The 19782-nt window shown below is 36.0% G+C and overlaps 3 protein-coding genes across 3 annotated transcripts; all 3 read right to left on the bottom strand.

Annotated features, from left to right (window-relative positions):
• Positions 1-1605: 1605 nt before the first annotated feature.
• Positions 1606-4149, bottom strand: HOXA7 (homeobox A7). Its single transcript, XM_088461445.1, has 2 exons — positions 3659-4149; positions 1606-2909 (listed from the first exon to the last, which is right to left on the bottom strand). Exons 1-2 carry the CDS (start codon positions 4029-4031, stop codon positions 2626-2628), a joined length of 657 nt encoding a protein of 218 aa, XP_088317571.1. The 5' UTR covers positions 4032-4149; the 3' UTR covers positions 1606-2625.
• Positions 4150-8506: 4357 nt separating this feature from the next.
• On the bottom strand, positions 8507-10724 carry HOXA9 (homeobox A9). The gene is made up of 2 exons (XM_088461447.1): positions 10143-10724; positions 8507-9679 (listed from the first exon to the last, which is right to left on the bottom strand). The coding sequence occupies exons 1-2, from the start codon at positions 10684-10686 to the stop codon at positions 9441-9443; spliced, it is 783 nt and encodes a 260-aa protein (XP_088317573.1). The 5' UTR covers positions 10687-10724; the 3' UTR covers positions 8507-9440.
• Positions 10725-14950: 4226 nt separating this feature from the next.
• HOXA10 (homeobox A10) lies at positions 14951-18150 on the bottom strand. Its single transcript, XM_088461449.1, has 2 exons — positions 17358-18150; positions 14951-16148 (listed from the first exon to the last, which is right to left on the bottom strand). Exons 1-2 carry the CDS (start codon positions 18148-18150, stop codon positions 15874-15876), a joined length of 1068 nt encoding a protein of 355 aa, XP_088317575.1. The 3' UTR covers positions 14951-15873.
• Between the last annotated feature and the right edge of the window lie 1632 nt (positions 18151-19782).

Genomic DNA, 19782 nt, shown 5'->3' with positions numbered 1-19782 from the left:
ATATCTATCTATCTATCTATCTATCTATCTATCTATCTATCTATCTATCTATCTATCTATCTATCTATCTATCTAATATATTTATCAATCTGTCTATCTATATACATACAAACATACAAACAAATAAGCACACACACACATAATCTGAGAGCCAACTGTGTGTATGTAAACACACATATATGCTAGGAGTGTGTGTGTGTGTGTGTGTGTGTGTGTGTGTGTGTGTGTGTGTGTGTGTGTGTGTGTGTGTGTGTGTGTGTATGAGTGTATATATATATATATATATATTAATATCTAGATATATGTAACATACAAGCTTGGGTGAAAAAAACATACAGTTTTGTTTGCATATGTACGTGGTCAATTAAATTGCCGAACTAATGTCATCTGTGATGGACTTGGCTGAGCAGAAGACAATAAATAGTTGCAGAGTTTATTTGGTCTGAGCACTGGAGATGATTGCAGGATGTGCAGTGGTACACATTTCTCACCTTTAGCTCCTGGCTCACAGGAATCCTTGCCACTTTGACAGCTGTCGCCCTGGCTGCATAGGAGAGAGATCGAGCCCCTCTTAGTGCCAGGAGAAGCAGGAAACCAAGTAGGCTGCAAGCTGCAAATCCGCCACTCCGGTGCTTTGAATCCAAAATGCCACACCTTGTAAGGGAAGGATCCGACACTGCCACCCTGGACCTGTGCTGCAGGCGGCTGCTGGTTTCGAACCTCCATATACATTGCTGCCTATTGCCTTACAGAGAACAAATGGGCTGTGTGCTGGGGAGCCAGGCAGATCCGAAGCAGGACTGAGCACAGCAAAAGAATGCGGCTCTATTCTCGCAAGGGAAATTATAAAAAAACTTAATGTTCACAGTTACTATCCACATGACCAGCACCGACCAATGGAAAAACCGAACAACTCATAAACTTGTATTGCAAAGTTGTAAATTTTCATAAACAACAACGGATTTATAGCCATTGCCTCATCACTAAGAAGAGGCAGGTCTTACCAAGTCGCCATCTTAACTCTCAAACAACCCCAGCCTCTGCACAAGTCGCCTCTTATATTCCACCAGGCTCTCATTTAAATATTAATTCAACCATATAATGAAAAAAGCCCAACTCCCCCCTACAGCAAAATAACCATTATATATATATATATATATATATGTCCATTGTTTATATATATATATATATATACATACATTTTCACATACACACACATATATATGTATATATATAGATATACACACACACAAAATGTAGACTTTATAGAGAGTGCATTTAGCCTGGATATATTATTAATGCAATATTTATTAATTATACATATATTTGATACTTTTCCCAGACCAGTTGCACGATTTGCATAATTAAATGTATGCAAGATACTTATGTTACGCAATTTGCTAGACTATTCTTATTTTAGCCAACCTTTCACAAAAAAAACAACAAAATAATGCCGTTGCTGGAATTATTGAATATTGTTGAACTTTCAGAAGTAATTAGGTATATAAAAAAGAAATCATTGACCAAGCACTAATTTTTTTATTGTTTTTAACAAAAAAATATATATTATGCAAGATACTTCAACAGTTTTACTTTGATGCTTCTTTTTTTATACATATTTATTTGTGTAGAACGCAAAAACATCAATTAAATTATTCACAGATAACACTGATCACATACAGTTCTAGTGGGGAAAGCCGAGCAACCTGCTATATTTATTCTTTTTTTTTTTTTGCATACTTTTCTTCTTTTTTTTTCTACACAAATACACCATGCTGTAGAGATGACAAAAATATGTCCAATGTATCAAATGGCGCAGATCTCGCGTATAGAAATACTGCATACGACGAATAAACATATAACTTTACACAAATACAAATTCCTGGAATACAAAGAATGTGGTCACGTTCAAATATCATTGCAAACACTTGAAATATACTACTTCATAAATTTGGCTCAAGAATAGGATTATGGGTGCAAAAAAGTAGATTGTTTTGTAAATAATGTGTCTTGAATTGGTGCTTAATTCAAACGACCGTTTGACGATATAAAAAACACACAGTCCATAGTTCACATTTGTGTGCAATTTCCCCGGACTTAATACAGTTATAATTCATAGCATTATAGCAGAACATATAATAGGTAGTTTTGTAAATAGGTAGTATAAAGTAACAGTAGTGGTTGTTTTTGCTAAATGTTTAATGCAGTCACTTGCATATGCACTGATGTTAATATGTGGCATTGTATTATCTTGCTGAGTAGGTAGTAAAGTCTAAAGCACATAACATGTATGTTGTCTGTGGATTTAGGTAGTAAATGTTATACGGTTAGCCACATTTTTATTTGTAGTACTATTATTATTATTATTTTTATGTTTAGTTTTTTTCCAGATCTGGATATGTGGCCTGTTTCAGGTCCATATTGAAAACTGCATGTACATAGAGTCTTAAATAATTATTAGATTTATTGTTCATTCTTTCTCCCTGTGCAGACTAAACCTCCCTGCTGAAGACTACGGCCTGCTTTCTTTTACCAACACGTTCAAGGAAAAAAAATACAAACACACATTCAGACAAATGTTTCCAAGTAGCTGTCACAGTCCCAGTTACTACACAGCAGCCAAGTCTACTCGTCCCCCTTCACTTTGTCCTCATCAGAAGAAGTAGTAGTGGGGGCAGGGGTCTGCTCCTCAGCATCGGGGGTAGAGGTGGCGTCTTCCTTATGCTCCTTCTTCCATTTCATCCTCCGGTTTTGGAACCAGATCTTTATCTGCCTCTCTGTCAGACACAACGCATGTGCGATTTCTATCCTTCTCCTGCGGGTTAGGTAGCGATTAAAGTGAAATTCTTTTTCCAGTTCCAGGGTCTGGTAGCGGGTGTACGTCTGCCGACCCCTCTTCCTGTCTGGACCTGTGTGTTACACAAATTACACTGAGTATTAGTCATGGTCCTGTGTGTCCGATTACACCACAAAGCTATCCTATGTAACAACGCACGTTATAGGCCTGGGCAGCGGAAACCCCTTTGTACTGCTACATGTAATACAATGAGAACAGCATATTGCAACATTCTGATACTTCAAGACCTTGCAGCCTAGTTCACTATTAAAAGATCTACTAGATTATATCTATCTGTAATGTACATGTATGGCTTGTAGAGAGCTGTCACATCCTAAATAAAGCTATGTGGAGAACAAACAATTGTCCGTTGATTTGTATATTGTAAACTAGTGTGTGCGTGTATATATATGTATATATATATATATATATATATATATATATATATATATATATATTTGTGTGTCTATATGAGTGTCTAGAATATAAGTATATATATATATATATATATATATATATATATATTTCTGTGTGTATGTATGTATATGCATATTATACATATAATTAGTTTGCTGTTTTGGTATTGCCAGTATTGCACTAAATACATAATTTAAACACTCTATAAATACAGATGTCTGGAAATGAATTTACACACTACAAATGACCAGCACACAAGCCATTAGGTAGGCAGTGTAAAGCGTGCAGTGCTGATCTCCATGCACAGCCATAGGCTCTGTGAGCCATGGCGCCTTCTCTCTAATAAATCCATGAAGACTGCAGTAGTAGCTGGCTGTGCATTACTGGCCTCCTGCTTATCCATACCTGAGGACCTCATCCAGGGGTATATGCGGAAATTACTGTCAGCCTGGGAATGCAGGGAAGCTTCATCCGCCTTGTCACAGCCTGCCTTGGCCAGGTCATTGCAGAGCACCGGGATGTTCTGATCAAACGTAGAGCAATGCAGGTTATAAGCGTCTGAGCTCAGGCTGTATCCAGAGAAGGGGTTCTGAAAAAGTGCACTGTTCACATTGTACAGGCCGGGCATGGATGCTGCAAAAGGACCACTGGCCGCTCCATAGCTGCCTCTCTGGGAATTGGTAGCAAAGGAACAAGAAGTGGGCTCTGTGTTTTGGAAGAGAGAAGCCCCAGCCGTATATTTGCTGAAAAGAGCATTCACATAATATGAAGAACTCATATTTTTGACCTGTGATTTGTTGTCCGGTAGGCTTCAGTGTCGGTTTTACGAGATAGCTTGATATATGATAACATTAAGCCCCCAGATTTACACAAAACCCCATTTTCTTTTGCACTGAGCTGCCTCCTGCACGTGATCTCCGACCATATGACCATCCCATCCAATCTGCTCCTGCATCACAGGTGGGATAGATCTGTGTGCAATGCAGGAACAACACCCAGACATCCGTGTCACACACAAAATGGTGTATTTGTATTATTTATCAGAGGTACATTGTCCTGGCAGATGCAATGTAGCACACTCCAAACAGAGTGTGTGTGTGTGTGTGTGTGTGTGTGTGTGTGTGTGTGTGTGTGTGTGTGTGTGTGTGTGTGTGTATACACACACACATATATATATATATATATATATGCACACAAGCACACACACACATATGTATAAATATATGTATATACATATATACGCACACACACACATATATATGTATATATATATATATATATATATATATATATATGTACATATACACATATATATTTATATATATATATATATATATATATATATACGCACACACACATATGTATTAATATATGTATAAACATATATACACACATATATATATAAATATATACACATATATATATACAGTATATACATACACACGCACACACACATATGTATTAATATATGTATATATATATACACATATATATATAGTATAGTACTCTTGTTTTTTTATCATTTCTTCGTCCAGAACTGTTTAATAATTTAAGTAAATAAACAATATGTTATAATTTTAAACACAGATCATCATCAGTTATTATTTTTTTCAAAAACATTTTATTAAAGATATATAGCATATACATATAGTCATACTTTTATTAAACAGTCTCATTACAGGCCGAATGATAATAAAAGGGTAATATATTATTTGATATTTGCAGCTCAGTATTTCTGATTTCTTGTTTAATTAAACAACGTTGTGCTCAGATGTAGGAGGAATGAAGCTCTTATATTTTGCATAGATTTAATTTAGCTCGTCCCCTGTACTTGTTAGGCGAAATCTGATAGTAAAAACTGGTATATTTAATAGATAGGCATATTTGTATGCTTTTATATATATGAATCATATTATCTGCGATAAATTCAAAATTACATACATGACGTATTTACTTTCAGATTTCATTATTATTTTCTAGGCCAATTGAACACGGAGCAGGCCAATGCAAATATTTATATGTTATACATTGTAATTTTAGGAATAATGCCAAGCAGCTTTAAAATTAGGCCAAATCTAATGTTCAATATATCTGAATGTTATAATGACAGTGGCTCATATACATACATTCATAAACAGTTCTTACCTGTACTGATCAGTCTCCGGTAGATTAAATTATTATTGTTTGAATATCAACGTAATATATATATACATCTAGACAAATAAATAAATAGTTCCATTTGGGAATGAAGCACAATCCTCATTAATCGCCTGTAGAAATTACCCCGTCTTCCAGGCAGGAGATTGTGGTACAGAGATAGATTTTACAGCCTTTTATATTGCACATCATAAAGTTGAAACGCTCAATGGGACTGTTCCGGATATTCTACCTTAAAAAGATATAGCCTGCTCGTCTGTTGTTCAAAAGGTTTCCCACGCACTAAACTCTGCGTTTCTAACGTATTTGCATGGGTTGTATTCTATGAAAGATCACTCACTATAGTTCTTGTTTCTATAAAGCTTTAAATGTATATTCTGTGATTTCAATACAATTACACTAATGTAAATATATTTTTGGATTACATGTGTTTATCTTGGTGCATCTAGAATAACACACTGAGAATAGTTATACAGTTTAGGCATTTATCACGTACAATGTAAATAATAACAATAATAAAAATAAATGTATAATAAGCGCTGCGTAAACCAATTCAAAACCACACAAGACTGAAATGTCATTTTATTGGTTATTATGATAGCGATGTACAATCCCCATAGGGTGTAAACCTGTGTGTGAGAAGCAGCAGATTATTTGTGTCTGTCTGTCTGTCTGTCTGTTTTATGCACTAGAGGAAATTAAGATTATTATTACCAGTTATGTAATAGTAATAACAGGGACTGATTGTATATGATGTTTACACAAACATCAATATGTGCAACAACAAAAAATACGTGTTTCAACGAACGTCCCTTTAAAATATATAGAATAAGCCGTATTGTACCTCTAAAAAATCTATAAATATACTAATACAATTGTAGTTGCCTATGTTAAAAACAAGAGGCAGTTGCGCCATGTTAATAGAAAAGAACAAAAATATTCATAAACGTGTGAATGTATACAGATATATGTATTAATTTCAAAATCAATAAAAAATTCCACATCAGCAAAAATGAATACAGTACATATATTAACATTATGAAGGCATTGTGGCATAGATAGATAGATAGATAGATAGATAGATAGATAGATAGATAGATAGATAGATAGATAGATAGATAGATAGAGATGCAAGGGCTATAAATTGCAGCTTTACACACACATATATATATATATATATATATATATATATATATATATAGTCGATGGCCAATCTCAATTTTCTCATATTGTAAACAATAAACATTTCCATTCCTACCTGTACCTGAAAATATAAGTCAGTATGGGAGGGATTATGCTCATGATTTCCTCCTCTGACCCTATTTACAGCATAGAGATCGAAATAAATTAAACCCAGCTGAAGCCATGTCATGTAAAGATAAATACACACATGTAGGTATGTATGTATGTATGTATGTATGTATGTATGTATGTATGTATGTTTGTATTGTACACGTTTGTGCTATATGGTATATTTTAAATCATATTTTTTTACATTACATTATTTGTGTCCAATAACTTCATAGCAAGATAACATTTGCCAAGTGAAACCTTGAAACAACAAATTAAATATCTTTAAAAAATATGTAGAGAATGTTGAAATAGAAAAAATTCATTCTGGAAAAATATTAATACAATAAATATAAATGTATTCCATTCGTAGAAAAACAAAGCATTGTGGGATTTTGTTGTTGTTGCTTAAAAAAAAAGAAGAATCTTGGTTAGCTACAAAATCCAGTATATAATGGTGTTATGCTGCCATCTGCTGGTTTGTTGTGGTATATGCATATACTTTGCATTTTACCTTCAATCGTTTATCAAGAGCACTTGCAGTGTTTACATCGGTGATTTAAATTGCATGAGGAGATTTTGCCGCATGTACCAGCAAACGGCTGAACTTTATAAATAAACGAAATAAAAGCCTGGAGTTTTCAATATCACAGAACAATGAGAGATAGTTATTTCCGCTCTGCACATTATCTAAATCCGCCAGACAAAACAAATGAAAAGGCTTCTGTAGAAAATCTTAATTGCGGCCGGACAGCTATAAAGTCATTAAGAGGCGAATTCCAGACAGTTTGCAGACCAGCCATTTATTACAAACTTTTTAGTGTCCATTCTTTGAAGTTCCTTTCTGTCTGTAACAACAGAGGGCGTCCCAGCAGCCCAATGCCGGAAAAAGCTGCAATTACTATTTCTCCCTCTCTCACTTTTTTCTTATTACAAACAGTAATTACTGTTTCTTCTTTTACCCATAAGAAAGCAGATGTTATTATTCTGATAACAAGAAAAACGAATATAATAATAAAAGAAATATATATATATATATATATATATATATATATATATATATATTATCCAGGTTTTTCCTGTGTAATTAGGCAGACTTGTAGAACTGCTGGCATGTCCTGCAGGTTTGCTGAGAGGCCTGCAGCGGTTTACACTCCATAAACGGTTAGAGCAGTAATTTTCTTTTATTGCATTATATTGCCCAGCATTTTCCATGCAACATCCTCTGTCTGGACTTGAGTCTTTAGTGATCTAGCTTGCTTTAACATATTTGTTTAAAACTATGCACTGTGAATGTGCAAAATGCAAACTCCTGGCTTTCAAGGATGTTTTTGAGGAAATTGGAGTCCACATATTCCCCACTGAGAAATACGATGGCGTGTGAGGACTGGGATAACCAGAGGGTAATATTTAATTATTTTATTTTATTTAATTTTTTTTAATCATCACTGCCGGGAAATGTACAGTGGAGTGATCACGTGTCCATTTTCCAGTCCCATTTTCACATAAACGTTGTAAGTTATATTTTGCATACATACCATTTATTTTGCTGTTTTAAAGGAGTCATTGCCATTAAATGAAGTAGGCTTATACATTATTTTGAGTTAGGACATATTACACCAGTTCTGCATCCTAAAAAATATACATAAGAGTATTTTACATAGCAAACAAAGTAATGGTGGATACAGTAACTGTGTCAAATTAGAACATAAATAAACAGGTCACAACTAACAAAAAAAATATTTTTTATTTCGAAAAGAAAAAAAAAGATAAATATTTAAACACAACAATTTGGTCAACAGGCCATGAGGTAACTATTGTAAAATATAAAGAACATGTTCTGCATAAATTACTTTTTTATTGTTTAGAGATAGAAATATATCCAATTTTCTTTTCTTGTGTATAATTTATTATTCCTAATAAATTTAACTTCAATACAGTGAACAAGTACGACATAACACAAGCTCTAGGTAGTAGAACCTTAACTCTCCATGTATATCAATTTATATATATATATGTAGATTAAGATTGATATCTGTTTCGTGGTGCCAAACCAATCCCATGTTTCAGGATTTTTGTCCCCCATATATGTTTGTTCCTCGGAGTATGCCTTGTTGTATACTTAATTATAGATTGTTGGAGATTTTGATTGCTACATAACTGACATACTTTCAACAATAACAGGTTAACTGTCATATATAGGGAAACATCAATTAACATTACAGGCGAGTACTCTAAATCTAGTCTCATATTAAACAACCTGAGTTCAATTCAGTCCTAGTTTAAACAATCGCTGTTTTGTACAACATCCACGCACATAAATCGCGTCACAGATAGATGAACTACAATAAAACACATGATTCAAGTATATCAGCAGACCTTCCTGCCGCACAAAGAGCAAATAATAGTAACAATAATAATAATATTAATAATTATAATATCTACATCTCCGCTAGACTATACAATCAGTATATAGTTGTGCACAATGGTAAGGTAGTTTTTCCTTTGTTTTGTTTGTTTGTTTTTTGTAGAATAGAACAGGTAGATTTTAGTCTATGCCAGCCCACCCCTAATGCCCCTTTAAATTATTCATGAAATAATTTAAGAATACAGTACCTCTTTGACAGCACTGGTACACCAAGACTGTGGTGATATTGGATTTTGTTAACAAGATAAACACTTTGGAGAAATAAAATGAGGCCTTGTTACAGTAGCATTGCTTGTTTGGGAGGACACTTCTCTATTCGTCTTTGGATCGGTCCTTATTAATTTTTTTCATTTTCATCCTCCTGTTTTGGAACCAAATTTTAACTTGTCTTTCTGTGAGGTTGAGCAGTCTGGCCACCTCGTACCTCCTATCCCTTGTTAGGTACATATTAAATAAAAACTCCTTTTCCAGCTCTAGGGTCTGGTGCTTGGTGTACGGGCATCGCTTTTTCCTCGTGGACCTTGCATGCAGCCAATTAGCAGCTGGGTTGTCTGTGAAAGAAGAGAGAGAGAGAGGACATTTTTCAAGCCACAAAGCCCTATTTCAAAGTGCATCGAAGCGAGAGCTGCAAAATTGCTTCAAATCCTAAAGTCCTTCATAATGATCAACATCCCACGCCCACATGCTGCATATATATATATATATATATATATATATATATATATAGTCATGCTTCCCTATTTCACCTGCACCTATATCTACTGGTCCTTGAATTGTGAATAGTGTGAATGATAACTGCTGACTGATTGCTATGAATAATATAACGTGCTTGTCAGGGTGCACGGATTTTACATGTGCTGTGACTATAGCATTGATATGGCCCTATAGCCCCTAGTGCTAGAGCCCAGCAGAGTCCCCTCTAATTTGCATATTGCCAAATCCATAATCTCCCCCATGCATTTATACTATACAGTACCCCATTGATTTACATGCAAAGACGTTGGAACTACTTACTTGGGTCTATGGGAGGCTTCTCGACATTTGTTAGGTTTTCTCCACTATTGGCAGCTAATACACCGTCGTTAGTTTGCTTTTCCTTGTCAGCCGGAGAACCATTGGCATAATCAGACAAAGACAGAGTGTGAGCATCAAACGTAGTACAGTCCCCCCTCCTGCCTGAGAGCGGCTCAGGCTTAATACCATAGTGCCTGCTGGATGGCAAGCCTGGGAAAGACAATGATCCGGGCATGGGTTCCAGCCAAGAGCGCATATACCTGCCATCTGAGGCTGTTAAAGGTGTCTGATGATGCACATAAGGATGGTACACTGTATTGCTAGCAGCCTGAGGGTGCACTGCGTTCCAGGGGCTGGCAAACACTGAAGTTTTAGACTGAAAGCTGCAAGGAGTGTACTCAGGGTGCTCTCCCAGTGCTGCCTGTCTGGGTGGCTGAGCCAGAGAGCCAGATGCATACCTAGACTGGACCAGATCATCTCCCTCCTGAATTATGAAAGAGTCCACATAATAATTGCTCAGAGTCCCAGAAGTCGACATTGCCATTGAGCAGAGCACGACCTCCTGAAATTATGAAACTGCAGATTTCATGTAACAACTTGGTCCTACAAAGAAGTACAGTCACCTAATAAGTTGAAGGCAGACTGCAGCCCTATTGGCTGCTGGAGCCATGTGACTGTGCAGCAGAACAATAAGGTATAAATCAGTCCGCAGGCTATTAATGGGTCAGTGTTTTCAGTCATCATTTTTTATAGCAAAGCCATATGATTTTTTTATGCATAAGGATATTTGAGTTATACAATACATAGTACCCTTTATTTGTGGCCAACATGGATTAAAAGATCAAAAACAAAATTCCTTGCTACCATACCAGGGACTATTTTACATCATTATTAATCACGCAGTGGGATGTAAGTATTCACCATAGAAACTCGTTGATCGAAAATCATCCATACACATCGTTTATACAGTTAGGGAAAATAAAACCGTGTACATATTCGTCGAGATTATACATTGCACTCATCCATTACATGCATATATACGTCAAGGCAGACTATATGTGATTTATTATTCATCACAATTTCCTCTTTGCAGTCATACTTGGATACAAACATACTTGCAATAGTAACATTTTACTGTTGTATTGCAGCCTAATTGTGGAATACCATATTACATAGATAGCACCCAGTAGCAGCAGTGTAATGCAGATATAAAATCCCCCCCCCCCCCCCCCCATGTGCACACACCTTCCACTAGGGGACAGAGACTGCAATAAATATGGTAATGAACACGATTGAACATATTACTCAAAATTGCAAATATGTTTCCATCTTGTATATTTCAGTTAATATTGATATGCCTGCCTGCACTATTTAATTGCATATTATATGTTACAAGCATCAATGCATAACCATGTTGTTGTTGTTGTTGTTTTTTATAAATCAGGAGTGTTGTTGGAAAATAGATGGAGTGCACGAATAAATAATTTCATACAGACAACACAGGATCAAACTAGCTGCATTGTGTACATGAGAAAACACGAAGTTTTCATGAAATCAATGCGAAATGTGCAGGAATAGAGTGTGGAACATATTATTCCTGTGTCCCTGAATTCCATATACTCCACATTTATGCCTGCATGTGGCTGTGTGTGTGTATCTGGGTGGGAAAGGATTTCTTACAGGGTAAACCCGATCCCATAAAATAACGACAATAAAAAAGACCACAAGTGAGGCTAGATACATACAAAGGAAGGGAAATTAGGGCGTGGATTAGTGTGGGCAAATGTGCAGGGCGTGATACAATAGTATCTAGCAAGAAACCTTTGCTTCAGTTTGCAGCTATTTACCATTGGTAATAAAACTATATTACACTAACCATTTTTTATTAGAACTTACACTTCTATTGGCAACATTGCAGAAGGTAAATCAGCTCAGAATCATAGCAGCATGTGAGAGAAAATATATATAATAATGATAATGGCGGATGGTTACATTGTTTAAACTGAGCACAGCCGTCAGATCAAGTCCATTGTTATGTGTTCAGTGCGATCTATCTATCTATCTATCTATCTATCTATCTATCTATCTATCTATCTATCTATCTATCTATCTATCATCGATCTATTAATTTGTCTACATAAGTGTTAGAGGCGTATTAATTGTAATGTACACCATCGATGGATGCAATAATATGTAGGCCATCTGTATTTCCTGTAAAAATCGTATCCAGTGGGGATCTCTTTCCATTCCTCATTGCATCTATTTCTAGAAGAATGAAATAAAATATTTTTCACTAAGCACAAATCTCCTCCACTGTCCACAACCAGTAATTATACTTTCCGACACAAAAAATGCCCCAAAGGTAAGATCATTTAAACTAAACTATTTGAAACATGTTTGAGCCATTGATAAAAAAAAAAATACATATATATAAATAACCTATAATAACTACCTCAGTGACAATTCACTATTTGGACCTCCTAAAATGCATGTAGTGTAAATGCAACAAACTAGTAATAAACCTTTCGGACATAATGATGAGGGTATTGGAATATGGCAAAAATCTAAATTCATTAGGCATTATTGCGGTGTTCAAAACGTAATTATATATTTCATTATATATTATATAGTATATATTGCACTTGATAATTTTTACATGTATTCACGTGCGGTCAAAAAGATTTACGATAAATGAATCAACAATGAAACAAGGGAAAAAAATAATACTCTAAACAGCTTTGTCAGGACGGGAACTTTGAATAGAAAATAATTGTAATGTCGATGCATTAGACAGTATCATTATTATTATTATTATTATTATTATTATTATTATTATTATTATTATTATTATACTAATAATAATGTTATAATCAGTTCTAGAGGCACAATGCAAAAGTACTAACACTATAATATTTGCAATTTAAATAATAACAATAGTGATAATAATGATTAAACAAAACCATGGCAATTAAAATATTATTTGATCTGAACTACGTTTTAATTTTAAATGAACATTTTAGCATAATATCAATACACATTTATGTACTAAACACTGTGCACACTTGTACATTAGAGCATGTAATAATGAACAATACGATTATCCATATCTGTCTATCTATCTGTCTATCTATCTATCTATCTATCTATCTATCTATCTATCTATCTATCTATCTATCTATCTATCTATCTATCTATCTATCTATCTAGGAAGCCTATAGAAAAAGGATAACATTAGACCATTCATTCTTTCTCGAAAATACTATCATCAGACACGTCCTGCAACATGTAAGTCACGTGTAACAGCAAATCCTATGGTAACCTGGAAATGTTCTACATTTGGCTTTTTATTTAGTAATATCCGATGATAGCACTATGTCTACATTTATGTCTGGTTTATTGTGAAGTCTGCTTTCTCCCGGGCTGTGCTGGTGGGTGAGCTCTCCGGAATGTCAGACTATATAGGCACATTGTAATAATGATCGTAACCTAGGCCTTGTGAGCAGGATCCGTTATTTCAGCCGGTTTACCAGAGTTTTCACCACTTAATAATTCCTAAAAACGTTCCCCTATTGGTTAGTCATTGTAATGACCACCTACAAAAATATAAACATTAATATAACAAATACGAGTCCCCATCATGTGGCTGTTGATCATGGCCTATGGCTATTACTAATAGTAATACACCACTGAATACAGTGTTTAGTGCAAACATTCTATACATATCATTTTCCACACAATATATTATGAATCTTTAACTATTCATGTACCATAGGGACTTTAATCATGTTCTATTGTATTTATGAATAAAACATCGTTGTGACTACACACACACACAATTAAACACACGTATGTACATAATAATCCTATGTTCCATGACGATATCCACTGATGTGACTAAGGCAGTTTCTTGTTGTCGAGAGAAAGGCTAAGCCCCAACAACATGAAACTACCTAAATCACAGGGCAGTTCTCTTCTAATACTTTGGGGTTGGCGACAGCTCCTAGAAGAGGATCCGCTATGAGGAGAAAATCACAAACAACACTAGCAAGCCCCACCGTTTGGTGGGCGTGTAACCATGCAGTTCCTGGCTCCCTGCAAGCTAAAACATGTACTAGAAACACAGAACATATAATAAAGGTAACGGGTTAGTACAAACACTTCATAGACCGAACCCACTGTAGTGGGGGATAGATGTAAGCTTATGAGTATGTATGTGAATGTATGTGGATGGGAGCCGTGTACAAATCGATCAACAAATAATTTCTGGCTCTATACTGCAACAGCACAAAGCAAACCAGAAAGTACCCAGTGCCCGCGTAAATTGCGCTGCGTAAAGACAGCGCGCCCAAGCAAGGCCACCTCACCTTGGATTTTCGACCATTGTCATTTTGGACTCTGCTATGTTTTCCCAGATGGAAGAGGAACAGCATCTTGCCTTCCAGAGTTAAAAAAACACAATCCCATCTTCTCTTGTTAGTTGCTTCCTCTGTCTAAGCAGATCCTTGCACAATCTAAAGCACTCGTCTAGCTCTGCAACAATCCAGATATACTAGCAAGTCATAAAACTGAACAAAAGCCGACAAACCTTACAGCACCATTACTATATAGCCCAGACAAATTACGACTGTCTAGGTAATATTTAAATGGATTCCTATAGTAATTGCAGGAGAGGGGGTTGGGTGGGGGGGGTGCCAACTTGTGCTGTTGTAAAAGTTCTTGAGGAGATAAAATAAAACCTAAGCATAAACAGCCACAAAAGAAGTAAAAAAAAGTACGAAGGATTCATTGTGTTTTATTTGATTCTTCATTGAAAACATAAACATGGCCTGTTCACATACAGCAGCATAACAATATTAACTTATGTGGGTTATGGTATCCATGGATCGAGGACGTACTGTACATTAATATCAACGTAGAATGCAATCGCCTAAGAAACATTGGCCTTTTTTTATAATAATAAACATTTACACATATTTGCATATATAAAGTTCATTTTTTATCTGTTCTTATAGTTTTGTAAATTAAAGCATGTAAATTCACAGTATTTTGAAGGGAAGGCGGATAGTTCCCTTCTCAATGTATGTCAGCTTCTGCTATAAGAAATAATAATAATAACTAAACAATAACAGAGTACATTTAAACAACACAAGTAAAAAGGTCCATCTAGGGTGTGCTTTTACCTTTAGTAATCCTCCTAAATCTACACAAACATACAGGATTTTTCTAAATCCAGCAAATTGCAGAGCATGAGTCCTACTGAAGTTCTTTTATTTTCCTGGAGAAATTAGGACCCTTTAACTCGACCCAGTAAAATGTTTAGATTTGTCATTTTCTGTTGCCTCATCCACGCCTTAAAGCGCAAAATAAAACCTTGCTGCAATACAACAAGATGCAATACCAGGTGTAGCAAAACAGAGGGCAGTAAGTCTTAACATATACAAACTATATTATCTGCTCTTTCTATAATGACTAACACTGAAACTGCTTTTCATAAAAAAATATTGTCTAAAAAAAATAATAAAAAAAATAAAAATAATATTTTAATAATAACAATAAAAAGCTCTTAACGACGTGTGCAATTATGGCTTTAATCCCAGTTTAACAAGAAAACTGGGTGGGATTATGGATATACTGGTAATGTACAGAATTGGCAATCCATTCAGGTGAGGAAAAATGAAACCACTGTGGAAGACTACTGGCTTTGTGATACAATAGAAGGTGTGCAGGCTCATCAGGAGAAATTGAAGTTGGCTGTGAGCTCCCGGATCCTATTCTCTCGGTTCATCTTCTTGAGTTTCATTCTGCGGTTCTGAAACCAGATTTTCACTTGTCTGTCTGATAGGTGGACACTGCGGCTGATCTCTAGGCGCCGCTCGCGAGTCAGGTACATGTTGAACAGAAATTCCTTTTCCAGTTCCAGAGTCTGGTGCTTGGTATAGGGGCAGCGTTTCTTCCTGCCACTCTTAGCTGTTAGCCAATTTGCAACATTTTCACCTTTCGAGGTTCCTATGAAAATATGACACATGGGCATAAGTAAGCACATATATCAACAGAAATAAAATATCTAATATATATATATGTGTGTGTGTACACTGTACAATATGTAATATACATAGATACATACATTTCTGTGTGTATATATATTATATATGCTTGTGTTCATAATATAAGTGTATATATATATATATATATATACATATATTTATATTTTCACGCACACATGCGTTTGTGTGTTTACAATATGTCTATTTTTTATTATTGCATGCCATTATTATTATTATTATTATTATTATTATTATTATTATTATTATTATTATTATAATTATTATAATATTAATAATAATAATAATAATAATAATAATAATAATAATAATAATAATAATAATAAATACTTTCTTAATTCATTATACTTTATGTTCAAAATAGGATAATATCCTTCGCCTTTTTTATCTTATGTAGGCTTACAAAAATGATTTTTATTGTGCCGTTAAGAGGTTAATCCTAGGTAACACTACACCATAAACTGTGTCAAAAAGTTATCCCCATCTTTATGCGAAATTAAATTACTTTGTTTTGTCTTGTCTTATATCACTTGCTCAATCTATAGCTATTAGTGTGAAAATGAATACACAATTTCAAAATAATGTGCTATCTTTTCTATTAGTATACACACACACACACACACACACACACACACACACACACACACACACACACACACACACACACACACACACACACCAGCAGACTCTTATCACAAGTATTTATTTTACAATAGTAGGTATACTAGTGACCCAGCAATAGTTTTCCTAGCAATATTGATATAAAGAATACAGGCCCCAGCCATTCGTATAGGGTTCTGCACTTTTATGGATGCGGGTGGAAGCTTACGTCTACCTAACATATATGCATGTGCTTTTTATTGTCATATTTTCAGTGGGATGTTTGTTGTGGCGCCTGTAGTGCTCCTGGAATTGGAGTCCTATAAATAACCGTCTTATTTTATAGTGGGTTCCTGCTTCCTCTAGGACAAAGCACAGCTGAGTGTGTGGTGTAAAGTTTAGGATGGACATGATTTTTATGACACACTCACGCCCAATTATTAAATAGTTCAAAGGATCATAATAAAAAGAAGATTTCCTCTGTGATCCCTGGTCCCATGCCCCATCCCTTTGTAATGTAATTGGGCGCTGGTGAGTAAGTGTGAGTGCTCACCTCCGGTGTCTTTCTCCGGGGAGTGCTTGCTGCTGTCAGAAGGAGCCGGAGAGGAGTCCTCAGCCCCAGATGAAGACGTGTGCAGCGCCTCTTCCTCTGCTCTCTGCTGGGCTGCGCCGGGCATCTGGCCCTCGCTGTCCTTCCTGACACTCTCTGCGGGCATGGAGGGCACAGGCAGGGGCTGGTCAAAGCGAGCTTGAGGCTGTGGTGCAAACTGGGGAGCTGCAATCTGCCCAGCAGCAGCACTATACCCCTTGGATGAGCCATATGCCTGGGAGAGGCGGAAATAGCCTGGCACTGGGACAGAGCTGGCACCATGGCCAGGACTAGCCTCGGCACTAACCCTGGGGAAAGTGGACAGGTCAGTGGCAGCTGCAGCCTTAGGGCATTTGTCCGAGTCATAGAGGCAATATGAGTTCTCTTCCTTAATATTCTGTGTGAAAGAGCAGGAGGTGGCTGCTGGGCTCTCAGATGGCTCCACCACCCGACAGGACCTGGGGGCATCCAGCCAGACCTCCATCCCTGGAGCATAGCTCTGAGATGTGGGGGCTGCCGTGTTACCCTCATTGCGTTTGCTCAGCACTGGGAAAAGTCCACAGCTCTGCAGACCATAGGACAATTCGGATGCCTGGGGCAGGTAGACCCCACTGCTCTGGTAGTAGACCCCAGGATCTCCTCTGCTTCCGCTGATCAGGGAGTCCACCAGGAAAGAGTTCGCAGCCGGGCTCTCCGAGCATGACATTGTTGTGGAATAATTTGGCGAAGAGAGCAGATATTCCTTTCTGGCTGACATTTCTTGTGCAAAACATGCTGAATATGATTAGAGATACCCCTGCACCACGGCAGATGCATGCAGCCAATGAAAGCTCACGTCTAGGCAACAACCCCTCCCAGTTAAGTTTCGTATGCAAAGGTTCATCTTAGCTCGACCTCTATATATATATATATATATATGTATATATATATATATATCTATCTATATATATATATATATCTATATATATATATATATATGTATATATATATATATATATATATATATATTTATTATGTGTGTGTGTACTTTCTGCGGAGATGATATCCACTGGGTGTATCAATCTTTTGCCCTCTATATTTCAGACTCCCATGTAAATCCTGACACTTTTTTTGAAGAGTGATTTTTTTTTAAATCAGGGTCAGTGTATTGTGTCATTACTTTAGCGTCTCCGTTAAAATGACATATTTAACATTTAGTGAGTAGATTTTTTTATTTTATTTTTGCAAAACATATAAACCATACAGATGTTGAGTGCATAGTCAACAGGGGCAATAAGAATAAAGAACAGACCAGATTGATGTGGTTAGAAGGTGAATGTCGAGTATTCACGAGGGGTGGTCTTCCATGAGTACTGCTATAACCAGAAACTTTATTTCCTTTCATTTTGTTTCAAATGTTAACCATGAAACCTGTTTTCGTAGCTAACATTGGAAGCAATTAAACAAAAATCCATATTATTATTTTTTTTAATAAAATGAAACATGTTAATGAAAACGTTACACAAACATTATATATATATCATTACATTAGTAAAACACAGGCATTTGCTAAATGCAAAAAAAATGTGGCCCTTTTTAGGTAAGGAGCATTAACCCACAAATTATTTGTTTGAGGTTGTTTATGGTGCTATACACTCCCTGTAGTGTGTTGTTATACAACCTATTTGTCTCAATGTCTTTAAAGTACCTTAAAGTACCTAAAAGTTCCTGTGCTAAAACAAAAAAACAACAACAACTGAGCAGTGTGAACAAGTTTGTGCTGAAACTTTGCAGATAGATTGTATTTCCTTTTTTTATCTTTGCGTAGAAGCAAAGGAACGACAAAAAAAATAATTTTATGAAATGCAAACCGCACCGCTCAATTAGGATGTGGTGTGAAAATCAGATAGTTTACTAGTTGATCTAGTATGTAAATCAGTGCACCATTTTAACCACGCATTCCCAGAGCACTTACCCTTGGCTTTCAGACGCTCTGTAGACTACTAGCAGCGAGATAGCCTGCCTTTGCAAGCTCAAGGAAAATATCTGCGTTTTAAAACTCTCTGCTACATTTTTATTAGCCTCCACTTGTGACTTTCTTCTGGGAAGGGCATATGAAATGAGCAGAGTTCAGATGTTTCTGAAAGAATAGGAAGCACAGGGGCCTCTCCAAGGTTTGTGCTCTGCTGGACGCGTTATTCCATTGCTAGAACCATTCCCTACTTATAACACCCCAGTAAAAGACTTCTATACTCCCGCGTTTAGAACTTGTAAAATAATAATAATAATAGTGAATTAGGGCGCAGCTGCTTTGTGCTTGCAGAGAGCAGCTGTAAGTCTATCACGCGGGAAACACTGTTTTTGAAAAAATATATATATTTAAAAAATATTTTTACTACAAAACCAATTA

Source organism: Taudactylus pleione, unplaced genomic scaffold (genome assembly GCF_031769625.1).
Source record: "Taudactylus pleione unplaced genomic scaffold, aTauple2 ptg001052l, whole genome shotgun sequence".
Taxonomy (NCBI): domain Eukaryota; kingdom Metazoa; phylum Chordata; class Amphibia; order Anura; family Myobatrachidae; genus Taudactylus; species Taudactylus pleione.
This window is presented reverse-complemented; position numbering and strand designations above follow the sequence as displayed.

Coding starts and splice junctions, on each gene's coding strand:
- HOXA7 (XM_088461445.1), bottom strand. CDS start 4,031: ATGAGTTCTTCATATTATGTGAATGCTCTTTTCAGCAAATATACGGCT. Junction 2,910..3,658: donor CCCCTGGATGAGGTCCTCAG/GTATGGATAAGC, acceptor TGTAACACACAG/GTCCAGACAGGAAGAGGGGT.
- HOXA9 (XM_088461447.1), bottom strand. CDS start 10,686: ATGGCAATGTCGACTTCTGGGACTCTGAGCAATTATTATGTGGACTCT. Junction 9,680..10,142: donor GAAGCCTCCCATAGACCCAA/GTAAGTAGTTCC, acceptor CTTCTTTCACAG/ACAACCCAGCTGCTAATTGG.
- HOXA10 (XM_088461449.1), bottom strand. CDS start 18,150: ATGTCAGCCAGAAAGGAATATCTGCTCTCTTCGCCAAATTATTCCACA. Junction 16,149..17,357: donor CCCGGAGAAAGACACCGGAG/GTGAGCACTCAC, acceptor ATATTTTCATAG/GAACCTCGAAAGGTGAAAAT.